At 38.5% G+C, this 18,089-nt stretch overlaps 1 protein-coding gene and 1 long non-coding RNA gene across 2 annotated transcripts in view; one reads left to right on the forward strand and one right to left on the reverse strand.

Annotated features, from left to right (window-relative positions):
- LOC116715536 (muscarinic acetylcholine receptor M4-like) overlaps nucleotides 1-18,089 on the reverse strand; it is a 40,584-nt gene that overhangs the window by 15,426 nt on the left and 7,069 nt on the right. The window contains exons 2-6 of the mRNA XM_032555982.1: nucleotides 15,730-16,328; nucleotides 12,825-12,979; nucleotides 12,103-12,304; nucleotides 10,017-10,100; nucleotides 5,125-5,394 (exon numbers count right to left, since the gene is read on the reverse strand). Coding sequence (XP_032411873.1) covers nucleotides 5,125-5,394; nucleotides 10,017-10,100; nucleotides 12,103-12,304; nucleotides 12,825-12,979; nucleotides 15,730-16,328 — 1,310 coding nt within the window. The remainder of the gene's footprint in view (nucleotides 1-5,124; nucleotides 5,395-10,016; nucleotides 10,101-12,102; nucleotides 12,305-12,824; nucleotides 12,980-15,729; nucleotides 16,329-18,089) is intronic.
- Nucleotides 6,846-18,089, forward strand: part of LOC116715571 (uncharacterized) — a 38,857-nt gene continuing 27,613 nt past the window's right edge. The window contains exons 1-2 of the long non-coding RNA XR_004338194.1: nucleotides 6,846-8,420; nucleotides 12,853-13,029. This is a non-coding gene — a long non-coding RNA (uncharacterized LOC116715571). The remainder of the gene's footprint in view (nucleotides 8,421-12,852; nucleotides 13,030-18,089) is intronic.

Consider the following 18,089-nt stretch of genomic DNA (forward strand, 5'->3'; position numbering starts at 1 on the left):
AGAGTTAAAATAAAAAACAAAGTGAAGCAGCCAGAAGAGGTGCTCTTGTTTAAACATAACTCTGTAGATTTATGCAAGAATTTACTTTGAAAGAAGCTTTTACATCTAGTAGAGGCACTGGGGACTTCATAAATGAAGCAACAATAGACAGAGGCTTGTTGTCATGCCAACCTGTCCAAGACCTGAACATGGTAGGTTCAGGTGACATGAGACTCTGTGTAGTTTGGTGGACATAACCTCTTGGAGGGGATGATTTTATGGCAGGAAAGAGAGCCGATAAGGATTTCAGGAGAAACTTCTAATTCTTCTTTGTCAGATGAGTTCAGGGTCAAACAAGGGCACAAACTGCACTCCACACATCAGTCCTTTAAGACAACTGCCAGGTTATGCATTTTACCCAAGATGTCTTCATGTCTCTCATACTATCACAGCTGCAGAAACATCTAACATTATCTAGAAACTTCTTTAACCACATCTTGCAGAAATACAAAAACACAGCAGATATAATCAGTAAATAAATGGTAATAAGTATCATCAGTTCCATCCAAGATGAAATAAGGCTATGAACAAAATTTTCTATTTCAAGAGCAATAATAATAAAAAAAAAATCCTTGAAAGCAAACATATTGGTGGAAACAAAATGAAAGGGGAAAAGTCTGGCAGAACAGGGATAACCACAACCTAGAGAAGGTATTGAAGCAAAGCACCTTCAGTGGAAAGGAAGTACCAAAGGCTTGGACTATGGTTGAGCCATCAAGAGCCACTGCACTCAGACATATCCAGGACATGGATAGTAACCATCACGCTCCTTCAGGTAAATCCTGAACCAGAGACATCAGAAGCCGCTAATCTGACCTGATGTCATGTAGTGGTGCGGTGTAGGTGGTGAGGCAGACGCAGTAGACCCAGGCATAAATGAGAAATGAAGGTTTAATGAAGAAAACAAGTCCAACAATAGTCCAACAACCAGGCGGCACGGCTGAGCAGAATCCATGGCTCGACGCCGGTAGCAACTGGAGGAAACGAATGGACAGCTGACGGAGACGACACATACAACCAAGCCAAATGAGACAAGGACCCAACAAAGACACAGACACACAGGTGACACTAAATACACAGAAGGGTAATCAGGGAATGAGAAACACCTGGGAGTAATCGAGGGGAGAACAGGACAACGAAGAGACTCAAGGACACAGAAACTCGAAATAAATACACAGAAAAACACAGATCATGACACCTGAGGAGACAAAGGTTTGGACCGGATCGGTGGTCCAAAGTCTTTTCTCTCGTCTTCCCTCCATATCATGAAGTATTTCATGTCAATGGATCTCCAACCAACTATTGAGTGAATATAGTTCATGAAACTCAAGAAAGCTTAGAAAGAACTAACTTCAACTCAACTACAAAATCTAAGACTCCAACATTTATGAGAAAATGGATTTATTGTACTTCAAGGGCAGTGCTGTAGTGAAACACAGGCATGTAGGATTAGGTGTGTGCTTCACCCTCTCTTTTTGTGATGGGATTGAGGCTGTTTCTTTTATGCACACGTTGAATGAGCAAAACAACCCAATACTACCAGTGGCAAAAGCTATATGAAGTGGGGATTGGAAAAGCAATATAGTCCAGTAATGCATATATTCATGCTAGACCTTCTAAGAAAGCGTCAGCAGTGCAATCAGAGCATGGTGGATCCACTGTGTGATAACAATGATGCAGCCACAGATGCTCTTTTGTTGATAAAATCATGAAGAGATTGCTCTATCTAGTCGTGAGCTCCTTCTTCCTTCTACCCCGTGATTCAAATACAGCTAACAGAGTTCCTGGTATGGTTCTGATCATTCATGCACATCCCTAACTCAACACGGCACCATGTGCCAGCAAATCCTGTTCTGGTCAGTCACATCACCACAATGCATTCCTTGCACTAATTTGGAAAGAGAGTGAAAACCAAGAGGAACCAATAACATTACTGTAAACTGAAAGAAGCCACAATCCTACCACTTGGGAACCTTTCTTTTATAGGAAACATTCACAATTGTGCTTCACAGGAACAGAGAGGCACCTGATGTTTGGAAAAATATATTTGAACCAACTGACAAGTAAACTATAATCGTTAATATTTAAAAGTGTTTCATGTAATAACCTAAAGATTGAAAACATATTAATGTACTCTAAATAAAAACAAAAAAATATATGGAGTCTTGAGTCAACGCTGGACTGTTAATATCATCATAGAAGCACGAATGCTTTCAAGTGTATGTTTACATTTTTACACTGCAACATTCAAATCCATAATATTCGTCACAGGAAGAGGGTAGAAATCTCTTTTCCAAAAATAAGTCCTTGATACTGAGAGTAAGAAAAAAACTGTAGAGAAAAGTGTTGTGTGATTCAGACCTCCAAACACTGAAAGCACTTTCTGACTGGGAATCTCAGACCAACATCATCATTGAGCTTTCTGTAAAGCTAACATCAAAACACGTAGTGTTAGCTTACATCTTCTGGGATGTTTACTACTTTTAAGTCGCTTTAAAGTGGTAGAAAAGTTTAATATTTTTCTTGTCTGCTAGTTGTTAGTGTCCGAACAGCACTGTTATATTAGACAGAAAATGTTCACTTTAATAATACACTGATAGTCCACAGAGTGCAGAAATACAAACATCCAACTGATTTTAGTTAGTGTTAAGATAAACATATCTGTTTATGATGACTTTTAAAGACATTTATACTGAGTTGTTTATTGGTCAAGAAAAAAAATTGTAAGCTATTCATTTTGTAGCATTTTTACAATTAAAATGCCATGAATTGCAACATCCTGAAGATATTGAATGCTTTATACATTTGTATTCAAATAGATAAATTATTTTCTTTAGTTGCATCATTAAATGTACTGTAGCATAAAAGAAGAACTAATTGGGTTCAGGGCTGCAAGGGGCTGGAGCCATAAGGCAAACCAAGGTCACTATTCCTTCACAGGGTCAACAGAGAGAAAGACATCAGCTGCATAATTATTCATCACAGTAGTTAACCAGAATCAGAAGAAATCTTATTCACAGAGAGAAAGTAAAAACCTTGTTGCTGTGAGGCGACATCTGAGCCACTCTGCTGACTACCTACCTTCTCCTGAAATATGAGACAACTTTTGCTGGTAACAGCATCAACACAGATGGTAGGGGCCAGATCTGGACATACTGCAGAACATCACAGCTGTTGCCTCATTCACACCCAGTTTGGCCGAGTGCTTTTAAAGGCGAGGAGCTGAGGATGCTGGGAAAGTAGATTTTTGCTGCTGAATAACTTCAGTTTAGCTTAGCAACATTTGGGATCAAATGTCAGCTCATTCTATTGACATTTCTTCCAGTCTGGTGTTTATTTGTCTGGGCTGAGACTCAAGTGATGTTTTTATGGGTTAACAATGACACAAAAAATAAAAGATACAGCTGTGAATAATTGTGACTTTTGTTGTTAAATTTGTTGTGTCTGACTTGTTGCAACATTACAAGCCACAGAATCTCTCTTTGTCAAACCAGAATGATTTGGATCATCCTGAGTAACCAAAGATAACCTGAGTAAATACAAAAAGCAAATTTAAATGATGAAGAAAAATCTAACAGGCCATGAAAGCGAACAGGCTGCTGTTAGCCTTTAGCCTAAATGAATGCAGCTCTATGTTTTGCTAACAGTATTTATGCAGGAAATTTCACTCCTGCATAAATAAACCTTCAGAGTGCTTATCACTTGGATAAACCACATTTGATCATAACAAGATTTGTCCACATGTGTTTACACGGCCCACTGCTTCACTCAAACATAATGTCCCTGTGGAGCACAACGGCAAGGTGCTCTAATTGAATAACACAAATAACTGGATGTTATTCTGAGTTTTCCCAGTAGCTATTTTCTCACTGCAGGAAAAAAAAGTGGCTTTCACACACTTTATAGTAAAATGACTCTCCACAGTCAGTTCAATTTCACAATTCCTGTTAAGCCACAGTCATGAAACATCCTCAGAAAATCCACCAACACATTCTGCCGGGTCAAATGAAAGATGAAAAAGGTCAAGAGGCAGAAGACAGAAACCAAGAACAATTACCGTAGTTGTGTTGCCATGTAAGTGTGAAAGTGTGTATTTAATAGCCAATATTTGGAAAAAAAAAAAAAAGAGTTCCTTTATGGTGAGAACAATGGGGGTCAAATATATTCAAAATGCCCAGAACAATAGCTAAAGACTTTGTAAAGATACTCATCATCTCCAGTGAAACCAGTCGTGTCCCACCATAGGCTCAGAGAAGAAGAAGAAGCCATTACTCCAAACCAAACATTCAGCCAGATTACAGTTCAGGAATCTACTTAGAAACAAGAGCTTTGGAAACATGTCCTGTAGTCTGAAGAAACAAAAATGTAGGTTTTGAGCCCTTCTGACTGTTGTCATATTTAAAATGAAATAAGATAGAAAAAAATCAAAAATGTATAATTAAAAACTGATATTAAGAAAAAAAAAAAAAACAATCTGTGGAAATTAGAGTCTACAGACATCAACCAGAAAGTTAAAGTTTGAGGGTAAATGGATCTGTAATCCCCACCCGTAAACATGCCAGTTCTGAAACAAAGATGTTTTTCAGTAAAATTTCTTGTGGTGCTAGGATTAGGTGGTTCTTTGGTTTATTTGGGAAAACTGCAATGGAAATTTTTTTTTCCGCATCACACGAGTCAAACCACAAAGAAGACAACAGGAAGTAGTTGGAGGATCATGACACGGCATGTTTTTTAACACGTGGACAAACTTATTCACACGTCATTTAAATTGCGTTTCTTATTTAATGGAAACGCCACAATTGTGAAAATGTAATCGTTCGACATTAATTGTAATATTGACAAATTTTGTTCACATTTGCAATAGTTTGCTTCAGAGTGAGCAGGAAAGTCCTGAGCCCAGAGGACTTTAGTGGGTGGAGCCTAAAGGATGTATGTGAATAAGTTTGGTAAATCAGATGACCTAAAATGGTAAAAGTTTAGTTTGTTTTAAAATCAGATAGTAAAAAAAATTGCCTTTTGGATACAGTACATGGAAATATGTTGTTGCAACACTATCCAGTTTTCACCACATGCTTAAACACTCACTTTCTTTTCTCTGGCAGCCATCTGTCTTTTCCTCTTCACTTGGCTTCTCGCGATGCTGGCAAACTTTCTTGCCACGGTTCTGGGGCGGCTGATTGGGATGGAGCGCCTCTCCGCTCCCTCCACCGGCGGGACGATCTCTATCGCTGTGATGCATTCGTCGCCCGCCTGCTTCGTGACTATCTTTATCTTGGACCACCTTGACGATGGGTTCATCTTGGTAAGGGCAGAGTTGGATGTTGTCGTGACAACTGGATTGGGATTTGTAGCCGCCTGCAATCAAAAGCAAAGAGTTTTATTAAATCTCACCGTGATTTCTCTAGGGTTAAAACTTTTCTTTTTTCATAAAGTGTACAGTTAGAGTAGCTAATAAGATGGCCGCTCACACTGAACCAGGCTCTACTGGAGGTTTCTTCCTGTTAAAGTGCAGTTCTTCTTGACTTTAAACATTTCTATGAGGCACAGAAGCTCCTCTCCAGCAGCAAAGCAGGTAATTAGCAGTAAGGTCTCACAGCAACTCAGTTCCTGTGAGACCTTAAAGGGTTCAGGTGAAAGTTAATGCTCTACAGCAAGTCAGTAACACTGAGCTACCAAAAATGAGACAGTAAGTACAGAAGAATGGGCAGTAAAGTTAATTGAATATAAAACCATCTAGTTGGGATTTTAAATCAAGAACATAAACTAAGCCACATTTTAGACTGATTTGCTGCATCCGTTGAATGTCTGCTGAGAGAGGCTCAACATTTTAAGATTGCTTATTTAATTGAATTTTAATGAACTCTACTGGATATAATGGATGACATGGCACAGCAGCGGATCTTATTGTCCTCCCAGCAGTTTATGTCTTCTTAAATGGAAAATGTTACATGCAAAACAAACAAACAAAATCTTTTATTGCCTATTTATTTTAGTTTTGTTTCATAGAAAGTCCTGCCACAAGCATCCAGCGACTTTTTTTTTTTTTTTAAACCCGGAAACACTTGGGCACACGCATCCATTATACTTAGCTAAATACAGTTTTAAAAGAAAATTAACATTTTTGTTGCTGGAAATGCACCAACAAGAAGTTAGGTAACCGCAGAAATTAAGGCAAATGTCATGCTAATGTTGGTTTGGTTAAAATATTATTGCTGTGTAGATAAAGGAGGAAGAATTCACACTTTTTGTGTTTTCAATTGGAGAGGAAAAGCTAATGTTGCCCCAATTCAGATGGATGTTCTCCATTGGGTTACGGCTGATGTTACGTTCTTGTGCTTCACTGACTGCATCCTAGCCGACCTTCTCCTTGAGAGGTTACATTGAGGTTGCAAGTTGATGTGAAGGTGGAGGAGATTGAGGTCCGATTTCCCAATCAGAACATTTTTGAAGAACTTCATTTTGGTGTTGAATAAATCTTCCATCCGTCCTGACAATTTAAAGTGGAGCTGAGCAAACAAGAGTGAGACCAGAACTGCAAAGTCTTAATCCAGCAGGATCGTTGTGAAAAACTGAAGCAGAACTACACACAGTTTTATGCCAATATGTGTCTCACAGATGAGTTTGGTGTAAAATCAACCTCAGGAATAAAACAAGACACAACTGTGTCATTAGATTGTCTTATTATCCGAAGTGAAATGATTTCTGTACTTTATGAGCTCAGCGAGGAAGAAGCCTTTACTCCAAAATTCACAAAACATTATTTGGAAATTTGCAAAAGGAAATAGCTTTTCAGTTTTAGAAAAAAAAAATTCTGTAGCATGATGATAAAATAAAATTGAAGTTTTGGTCATAATTTCCAGTTATGTCAGGAGGAAAGGGACGCGTGTACAGACGCTCCAGGTCACACATGTTCATGAGGTAATTCCTCCAATTACTACAGATCTGTATGGAAACTGTTCAAGATGAACAAAGAAAATAGAAAATTAATTCTCTTTAATTCTTCAGGCATATTTAAAATGGAAACACTTTTGATAATCTCCACTAAAACAGAATCCATCTCAGACGTTGGAATGTGTGTGTACAGTTACAGTGTGTATAAGAAACTGGTTTCAACTGTGTTCTTATTTAATCCAAGACAAACTTTAATTAAAAATATTTTCTAGTGCTGTTCATCGAATATTCAGAAGAATTGGCAACATATTTCCGTTCATTGTCATGTAGCTTATCTTTTTCTGATCATTGTCTTCGTTTTCTAAAGAAGCCAGGAGGTTCTGGGTTCAAATCCCAGTCCAGGTTCTTTCTGCTGGGACCTTCCATGTTCTCTGCAGGGACTCTGACTGTTGGGTTAATTGGTCTCTTAAAATTACCCTTGGGTATGAATGTGTGTGTGCATGTCTGTTTGTCCTCTGTGTTGTGATGGGCTGGCAGCGTCTCCAGGGTGTAACCCGCCTCTCACCTGTTGACCTCTGGAGATAGGTTAAATAGATGATAGATGTTAATATATAGTTAATAGATGGATAGAATGTACTGCTTTATACTGATTTTGTTTTTATTTTTCAATAATTAAAGAAAGGTTGCAAGATGAGGTTCTAGCCTTATCATTATTATTATTATTAGTAGTAGTACTGTAGTAGTAGTAGTAATATGTTAATTTCTTTGCACCTTCTGCCTATAAATGAAAATTTTTCCAGTCTCTAATATTTCTGTTTTCTGAATTTTTTTTGAAAGTTTATGGCATTGATTCAATGAAACTATTTCTGCAAGACTGACTAAGGCTGTTTGGCGATCACATGTGCATTCAAACCGCACCAGAGTTCACTTCAACCAAATCGAGGCCAAGTTTTTTTTTTTATTGCTCAGAGTTTGATTAAAGAACAAGGCTGGTGTGAATTCAACGTAATTCCCATATTTCCTAAAATGTGTCTTGGTTGCAAAGTCAGATCACAAAAACCAAATAGGCCATACATGTCTGGCCTTTTTATTATTATTATTATTATTTTTTACACACAGTGCTGTTCTTTAGAAGCTCTGTAAGATTTCCAGAACCTACTTGCGTCTGTAAAATGTCTGAAAGATAAGCAAATATGAACCAGCACATTTGTGTGCCGATAAGAGCCGCTGCAATTCTGCTCCTATCCGCAGACGTGAAACACGGCTGCATGTGATACGAGTATCCACGGAAACCAGCCATCAGGTAGCCGTGTGTAGAGAAAACACTGCGGTCCCAGCGTCATGCCTCATGGAAAGATGCTCCCCCATGTCTTTTCCCTGGAGCTTCCCGCTGTGAGAGCTCGTCTCCAGCAGAAGATCTCCCGCCCTGAACAGCTCGTGTCAACAGCATCTGGGGGAAAAGAGCCGAGCCAAATTGTCTGTAGAGTCTTGTGAGCATCTCTCCGTGTGTGAATAGACCTAATGGGAACATTAATCAATGATGTGGGGTTTGAACGTATTAAAAGTGGATTTTTTCCCCCCCTCCACTGATGTGTAAAATACAGAGCACTGGGAATTTCTTTATCTAAATACATGGGCTTCAGGCAAGACAACTGTTTCAACAGTTGTTTTGGCAAAGAGTTTCATAGTTAAAACTGGTTTAAAAAAAAAAAAAACTCAGCCTGAGTGCCAAGAATAAACTCAGCGGGGAAAACGGTTTGAGGATGTGTGAAGAGCAGCTTAAACACCTGGAACAGTTTGTTTCTACAGGTTAGAGAAAGAGGCAAAGATGCTCCAAGGAGAACAGAAAAGATTATTTTGAAACATTCTGATCTAAAGAAGCAATGGCAATGAAAAGTTAAATGTCACTAAAACCATTTCAGCGCTTCAAATATCATCCTATTTGCTCTGATATATAGTTATAACTGAAAAGGTGTGAAGGAGCAAGGAGGCAAAGGACAAGACCGGCAAAATTTTAAGCACAAACCCTAAAAGTGTTTTGTCGAGAAAAAGTGAGAAGACGTTAATGACGATATGAAACGGTCGTATGTAGCTAAAAATAATCCAGACGTGGTGCTGGGCGTCAAACACACAGAGCAGGTCAGTCAGCAGCTGAAGGAAAACGTCCAGACCAGCGTCAGATTGTTTTATGTCAAACCTACTGTACTGTCCTTACATGCAAATTCAGACTCTGAAAGTTCCATCTTGTTTTTTTGTTTTTTGTTTTTGCTTTCCAGCATAATGTTGCATTCATCTGAAAATATTTGCATACATCACTCAAACAGAGCTGCCATTTGCTTCCCTGTTTGTGTCATTGTATAATTCTCCTGCTTGTCTTTGTGTCCATTTTAAGTTTGACACCAAGCCATCACTAAACCACAAGATTTTATTACAACTGAGTTTTTACATCTCTAACGGCTGAATTGACTGGGTTTTAAGAATCATGTAGGAATTAGTCCAAATAGAACAAGTCATCTTCAGAATTAGATGCTTTGACTTTTTGAAATTATGTACATCACTACACGTTTTTCAGCCATAGTTATAACACACATATACCAGTAATCAACCGTCACAGAGCTGCTGCATTTGCACTCAGAGAAAAGGGGGCTGAGTACTTTTGCACACCGCATTTTTCAGATTTTTAACTTATAAAAAAAAAAATTTGGAGTCATGTTGAATTTTCTTTCTACTTCACAATTGCATACCGCTTTGTGTTGGTCTTTCACATGAAATTCCAGAGAAATAGGTTTATATTTGTGAATGCAATGCAACAAAATACGGAAAAGTTCAAGGAAAAGCATTGATAATTTAGCAAGCCACAGAGACGTTGAACCTTAAAGCAGGAGGTTTACAGCAGCAGAAAACACACTGGGTCCCAGAGTGCGTTGTAAACAACATGAAAGGATCCCTATGGTTATATCAACAGTCCAAGTTTAATGATGCGAGGAATATTCTCTTACCACACAACCGAGCCTACACGAGTTACTGACCATGCGCTTCCCTTTCTGACCACTAACAACAATATTATCCACGTTTTGGACACAAACCTCAGACGTCGCCTCGCTGTTGGCCTTTGGTTCTGTTGGAGGGATAAAAGCTGTGGACGAGTCGTTGGAGCTCTCCTTCTCCTCCTGCGAGAAAGAAAAAGGCACAAACTCTAATGCCACTCAGTTATGCAATAAATGCAGGCTCAAAATACAGTCTCTCTGCTTTAATTTGAGGGCACTCCAAAGCTGCAAGTAGAGGTTAGAGGACTGCAGCGTTCTGCAGATGGCTATGAATTTAGAAACTGCTTCGTGGAGAGCTGTGAGAAATTCTCGTTAGATCTTCTGATTAGTAGAGCAGGTAGGAGGATTGCGGGAGATTCTGTATGTGGAATCTGCATTCTGACTTTAGTCTGTGAACTGACATCAGTGAAAGTGAAAGGAGCCATTCTTTGACTGGAAAGGACTGAAACAGATCCATCAAAGAGGTAGAGCTTCACTAAAACAGAACACACTAATGAGCCCAGACACACAGAAAGGCTACATCAAGAGTTTATGATTAGATGGATTCCCTCCATGGTAAAAAACCAATACCACAGACATCAAGGGTTCGTCACAGTCAGTGCTGTCAGGTACTTTTTATTATACTTCAGGCTCATTTGAGCAAAAACATATCATCTTTCATTACCACTTTTTGTAAAGTATTACTGATTAAACTTTAGCTTTAATAACACAAAGCTACATCATTTTTTTAAGTTTAATCAGTAACACTTTTCTAACTAATTTCTGTCAGATCATGATTTCTTGGTTAATGACAAGTTGTCATAAAGACATTTTGAATAATGTCAACTTTGTATTAAAAGTGTCATGATTTAGCGAATGACACTTTATGACAACAGTCGTAAATATTCATGAAGACTTTACTCATGTTCATGACAGTCTTATTCACAACCCGTCAAGTAAAGTGTTAGCGAAGCAAATAGCACATCAAAAGACATTCAATACACAAATAAACGAATCTAGGAAAAAAAGGAAAAAACAACTAAACTAGATAATTTTTTTTTTTAATTAGAGGCTTCAGGAAACTATTTTTGAGATAAAATCTGCGTAAGTTTGTGATGTAGAGAAGGATGTTCTCTGTTCCCATGACATTTACCAAAATAAAAGCTATCACAAGGATTTTGAACATTGCTCACTTTCTATAGACGCGCTATTATTTTGAACCCAACTGTAATTTAGCATAAACGCTCCATGCTGCCGTGCAGCTGCTGCTGGAGCTGAAACAGAAGGTAAAGGTGAACATGTAGGCCGGGGGCAATCATCCTTCAGAACAAAACAACAGCACTGACAATCATATAGGCACGCAACGCTCTGCCTGCACAAAAAAGAAACAATGAGGTTTTCAGTGTTGCTATGGAGATCTGTCTCAGTTTTACTGGGGTGTGGTTTCTTGGTTTTTAATCTGTTTCACCTTCTCTCTCTCTTTGTCTTAACAGTTCCCTCTATCATCATCTTTTTCTTTTTCTTCTTCCTCAGCAACACCAACACTCAAAGTAACACTGTCCTTTAAACTATGGCTCTAATAAATGCATGACTCTATAGATTTAAATCTTTAAGTAGCTTTAAATTTCATTGCTAAATTCACTGTTGTGTCTTTGTGCAATGATAATAAAATAAGTCTAACATCGCCAGTGTTCAAAGACGTATTTAGAGTTTCTTCTCCTCATTTTCAAACATCTGGACAGAACAATTCCAAGTGAAAGCAACAGAAGGAGAAAGGGAACATGAGAGGATTCAGAAAGTTTAAAGAGGAAATGATTCAGGTTTTCAGGCCGAGGCCCTGAGCTTTCCACCCCAGGGCAAACCGAGGGAACGGACGGTGTTCAGCTCCACAGTTACCGGAGGGCTGTGAATAAATGTGGAAATGTCTCTAAGACTACATTTATTTATTTATGATTTAAGGCCATATTCCCCACAGAGCATGTGATAATGCTGATCAGCTTAAATCCCAGATTTCTTTCACTATTGGCAACAACACAAGAGATAAACATCCTGGACGCAAAGACCGTCATATTGAAGCTTAGAGCTTAATTTTTCCAACAACTAAACTTTCTAATGTCTAATAAGGTTTAGAATAATAAGTCAGTACCTGTGCCAGTCTGGGACTGGGGTGCCCCAGGGCTTCGGCTTGGGAAGGTTTCTGTTCCTCCACCTGGCCGTTCTTTACTCCATCCAGGGCGGTGGTGGTGGAGTCCAGGCTGGCCTTGGGAGTGGAGCGAGGACTGACTTGAGGGCTGGTGTCGTTGTTGTTGTTCTGCTTTATCATGTGACTCTTTAGCAGGTTGGGAGGTCTGAGGAAATGGACAGTTATTATATTCAACTAGAAAATACGTTTAAGACTCTAGAGAATGTTTTTGGACGTTGACAAAACTGTTTTACAATAATCTCAAACAGTAACTCCTTTTGTGTCCTGCTTCTTGATATTAAAACATTCTGAAGTTTTCCTGTTTTATTAAACTGTATCAATTTTCTAAATGTCAGAATATATATATATATATATATATATTTAATCTTTGTGACTTTCTTTAAATTTAGACTCATTATGTCATCAATCAGTTTGGGATGATCTTTCAGGTGGATAAAGGTTTGATGAGTTAATTCATGACATGATCTAATCAGAGCCATACTGAAAAGTTTAACCAGATTTAATGTCAGAGTGAAGAAAATGACTGCATCATTATATACAGGGTATGCAAACCTCTGGTATTTTTTTAAAGCTAGGTTGAATTTGAGAAAGAAAGAAAAAAATCCCTGTTATGTCCAGAAGGTATTTCAAAGAAGTTTGATGTTTAATTCACTGATCAATCTTACTTGATCCCCTTCTTCTCTTTCTTCTCAGGTTTGTGTTTGGAGACTCTGCTCCTGGAAGCCAAGGAGATGTTGATGTACAAGACTGTCATAATAACGACGGGCAGATAGAAGGCAGCTATAGCCGTCCCAAAGGTCACTGCGGGGTTAGAAAGGAACTGGAAGAGGAAACAGAGAAAAGAAAAAATGTATCTGTTCACACTCAGAGGTAATTAAGATATGTAAGAGTTAGATACACAGGCAACAATTTAAAGTCCAATAAAAAGCATTTTGTCTTTACTTGACACGTGTACTAGACTAATATTGAGACCGACTAATACAAACTATACAGAGACTATTTTTGGTCAAACTAAAAGGATATTCTCACAAACTCAGCTCTGGTTGCATTTCTATTACGTTTTCCATCAACTTTGAAACTGGATTCTTGAAAGGGTGGAAATAAAAAAGAAGAAAAAAAACCTCTACCAATAATTCACCAGATATTATTTGTTTCAAATTGGCTTTTGGGTTTCCATCATATATTCCCACTTGAAATGTAGAGTTTTCAGGCTGTGTGTATAAGGAAGAGGAGTATCCAGAGGAAAGCTTCATGCAGAACGACTGGCTGGGATTCAAACCTGGGACCTTCTTGCTAAGAAAATACTGCCAAGCTGTTGCAAAATCATGGTCACAGTTAATAAATATGTTTTTTTTTCCATTGCATATCTTCCTCAAAGTCCTTATCTGCATCTTTATGTTACTAAAATCCACTATCTACTAACTAGTCATATTTTTTTCCCCAGAATTCATTTGCCACATAAAATAAATGATTTCTTGTGAATGTAACTAGTGCTGCAGTCAGCGTTGGCACATACTGACACCAGCAGAATGGGAACAGATTTGTTGGATATTTTCAGGATTTATATCACATTGTGATGCCAACATTAGGAAATGTTGTTGCAAAACCAAAAATAATTCATCTTCACTGGCAAGATTGTTTTTGTTTAGTTTGATTGAAGTTAAATTTTGTTTTGGTTCCATCATTTTCTCATAGCTGAGACTGAATACTGAAGATGAAAGCCAGAAGCCATAGAAATATTACCACCACATTTAGGTTTCACCTCACTGTGCTCATTAGCACTCACTATGCTATAAAAAATAAATATGAGACGTAGATAATACAAAATGCAGACTTCAATTGTTTCATTTATTATGAAACATGTACATAATTGCTTTGTTAAATGAGTGAAACAAATGCACACCAGTAAATTTGCTGGGGAGTACCTCAGATTCGCTAAAGATGAAGCTTTTGGAGTGGCCTAGTCAATGTTCAAACACAAATCCTACTGAAATACAATGAAATCATTTTCAAAAGGCCTTTCATGTGATTTAATGACTTTGAACAAAGTAGAATTCTTAACATCTTTAAAATATAGAGAATGTATTTAATGAAGTGATGGTCCAGTATTCTTTAAACTGGGTTCCACTGAGCAGCAGTAGATAACTTAGTTAGTGTCCAATTATTTAGAAATCACATCAGTTGCTTTCAGAGGGTAAACCTAATGGCCTGTATGAACACAGGTAAAGGAGAGGGAGAGGGGGAAATGCAAAAGTAGTTTAATGATCTTTTAACCTGATATCATATTTGCATTATACTGTTATGTATGCAAACCAGCTGTTGTTTACATAAGGACCGTAGTACAGAGTGGACCTCTTCTAATGACCTTCCATGTGAAACATTGAGCAGATTAAAACCTGAGAAGCTTCTCCTGCCAGAGTCAATAGTACAAATTGAGAGAGCGTCTGCTTGATCTGCTATATTAACTTTAATTTTAAACCACATGACTTCAATAATAGAAAGTTTCACTGTTTGCAAAACAAAGCAATTGACCTTTTTGAGACTGAATTGCTTTTGAGATGACAGGAACTCATTTTTAGCAGATCAAGATTAAAATATTGTGAGATTATAATTTTCAGACTCCAAGAGAAAATGACTTCAAGGGACAGTATTGTGTATTTTCCAGACACATACTGCCTTTTTACATCACAATCACATAAAAGTTGTTACCTTCGGTTCTTATAAAAAAATTCTATATATATCAAATATGACTTCAAACAAATTTGACTTTGTAATGTAATGCCTTGAAATGGGGTCTCTGTCTCTTTAAAAACTCCTGCTCTTTCTGACACTCCATCTTCAGGAAGTCATCACAACATGGCTCCTCTACTAACTCTAATAACATGATACCATGGTTTCACTGAGAAGTACAGTAGCTCCTATAATGAGCTCAGGTGTTTGCTAATTGCTGCTGGCTAGTCTGAAGGAGCTGAGTGGGGGAGATCCTGGGGAGGGCTGCTCTGTAAGGGGGAAGCTTGGTGGTTTGTTCTCAATAAGACTCTTGGCAGGCAACAATGTCCCTGTGGAATATCTTCAGATCCAAACCATGAACATCAAAATTTTAAATAGTCATGGTCATACTTCCTTCTTTTTTTTTTTTTTGCTTCATCCAGACTCTGTCATTCACTGTATCTTCAAGTAAAGAAATCCATCCTTTTTATCTCTGGCATTGGCTCGATGCCGTTGACTGAATGTCAGCAGTTACTTTTTCTGGTTTATGGTTTTTCCTCATCTTTGTTAAGTCCTGGTTTAGGGTGAACTGGGAAAAGGTGTTCCATGGTTTCCTTTCCAGAGATTTAAATTTAAGAAAGTGGAAGACAAGACTTTCATTTATCTCCTTTCATAAAAATCATTGGCATCATCATGTGTGTGAAACTAATTTGTATTTATACAAATGAAGACACGAAGTGAGTTATTTATTCCAATAACTTCCTGGAAACTAACCAGTCATAAAACCTAACTTTAAAAATGCTGACTTTTCCTCTTAGTAACGTGGGACATTGACAGTCGCACTTGACCTATAAAATGTACCTGAATGTAGCATTCTCCTGCTGGCACTGTTCGCTCCCCGACAATGAACTGCCAGAACAAGATGGCTGGAGCCCACAAGATGAACGACAGGATCCACGCTGCAGCGATCATTAGTCCCGCCATCTTGGTTGTCCTTCTGGTGGGATACGTCAGGGGTTTGGTCACGCAGAAGTAGCGGTCGAAGCTGATGATCAATAAGTTCATCACAGAAGCGTTCGAGACGACGTAATCTAAAGCTAGCCACAGATCGCAGACGACCGGTCCCAGGGGCCAGGAGCCAACAATGATGTAGACTGTGTACAAGTTCATGCTGAAAACTCCGATGATCAGGTCAGCACAGGCCAGGGAAAATAAAAAATAGTTATTGACAGTCTGTAAGTGGCGGTTCACTTTGATGGACAGCATGACTAATATGTTTCCAGTCACAGTCACAAAGCTCAGAGATCCAGTCACCAAAGCAATAAAAAACATCTCCACGGTTTTATACGAACTTCCAGGCCTCGCGTTGTCGTCGGGAAGAGAGCAGGATGTGGAACCGTTGGTCGACTCATTACAGGAGATGTTGGAGAACAGGTCAGCTGACTGGTTGCCCAACGACCCTGAGGGAAAAACCAAAGACGGTGGAGAACCATGAAATGTAGCTAAGTTTGAAATTTGGAATCACTATTTGATAGTAATGGTGCCTGTACTTGTATTTCTGTATGCTTCAGTCAACAGATTAAACAGATTTACATTGAGAAAGAAAAGTAAAAAATCAGACTGAGATTGTGGACAGGTGTTGGAAATGATTTCTGTTTTGGATTTCACTACTGAAAACCACCTGAAAATTTAAACAGAAAACCCAAGACATATCAGATCCCCAAACCCATCCAATTAGTATCCATGAAACAAACACCTGCTGTTTGCACTGCCACCAGGAATCTGATAGATCCTAAAACACACCGATATCTCTGCACACTTCCACATTATGTTTTTGGACACTTTGACAGACAATGTTCTACATGATAGACAGACACAGATAGATGAGTGACAGGAGTTTTAAAGATGGGAGACGCCTTGTGTGCTGATATTCGTCTCAAATGATGTGAAGACTGAGCGCGCTGAAGAAACTGACTGACTCCAGCTGTCAAGCCTCAGACCCAGAAGGAGCAGCGTGGCTTTGGGAATGTTGAGCGGATCATCGTTCAACTGGTCTACATGTATGGATGTGGAGAAACCTTTTCACTGTGACCCTTAAGGTTTTTATGGTGGGTGTTGCATGGACATGAGGTTCTATGAGGAATATAATCAAAGCAAGCAAGTAAAACTCGTTTCCAGTGGGGATTGGACTACACCGGTCCTGTTATAGATACAATTTTAATGAAAATTAAAATGATAGATCCTATTTTTTCTGCCCTAGCTTCACTTCATTGACTCCTTGTTAAATCCGGAATAGAGTTTAAGATTCTCGTGGCAGGCGGCTGCTTGTACTGAGCCTGGTTCTGGTTCTGCTGGAGGTTTCTTCCTGTTAGAGGGGAGTTTTTCATTTTCCTCTCCACTGTCGCCTCATAAATGCTCGGTATGAGGCATTGCTGTAAAATCAATGACAATGCAAGTGATTGTCGCAAACATGCTCGTCCAGCAGGAATAAATACTGCAAGTCACTGAGTCAAGGTTTCCTCAGAAACTTTTTAAACTACTTTGAATAATTAACTGGGATCAATTCAAATGTGTCAATGATTGAAATAACTTTTTTTTTTTTGTAAAGTGCCTTGAGCAGACATTGGTTGTGAATTGGCACTATATCAACACATTGAATTGAGTTGAATCTCTGGGGAACCGAACCTGTGAATAAATGAATGTGGGATTTTTAGGCATCTGGTAATTGTACCTGAACAGGAACCAGACCTGTGGATGATTCAGGTGTCTAAGTGAGAAAATCTTATCAGCTTCTCAAACTAAACCAAATGAACTTAAGTTGCAGGCTGAAGTGACGAGAAATCTGAAACGTTCACTTGGAAAGGAAGTAGTAATTACTCCAAAAGCCAAAAAAAATCTCAATTTTAAAACTCACTTAGGCAGGGCCGTGCAGAGACCTTTGGAGGGGCAGGGGCTCAAAGTTAAAAAAGGGCACATTGAACAAGATCTTAAAACACCGAACAACAACATAGCAACAACCCATATTAATCAAGAATTTAATCGGATCCTACTATATCATTGGCATCATATATAAAGGCAGACATTCTTTATATCTGTCGGTGGGACCGACTCAGACTCAAACTCTTCTAATTTAACTAAAAGTTAAAGAGTTAAATATGAATGAGATATTTGCTACCTTTAACAAAACAGCTTAAGTCTATGAAAGCAGTGTAGCAGTTTTG

The sequence above is a fragment of the Xiphophorus hellerii genome, chromosome 24, assembly GCF_003331165.1.
Source record: "Xiphophorus hellerii strain 12219 chromosome 24, Xiphophorus_hellerii-4.1, whole genome shotgun sequence".
Classification (NCBI taxonomy): domain Eukaryota; kingdom Metazoa; phylum Chordata; class Actinopteri; order Cyprinodontiformes; family Poeciliidae; genus Xiphophorus; species Xiphophorus hellerii.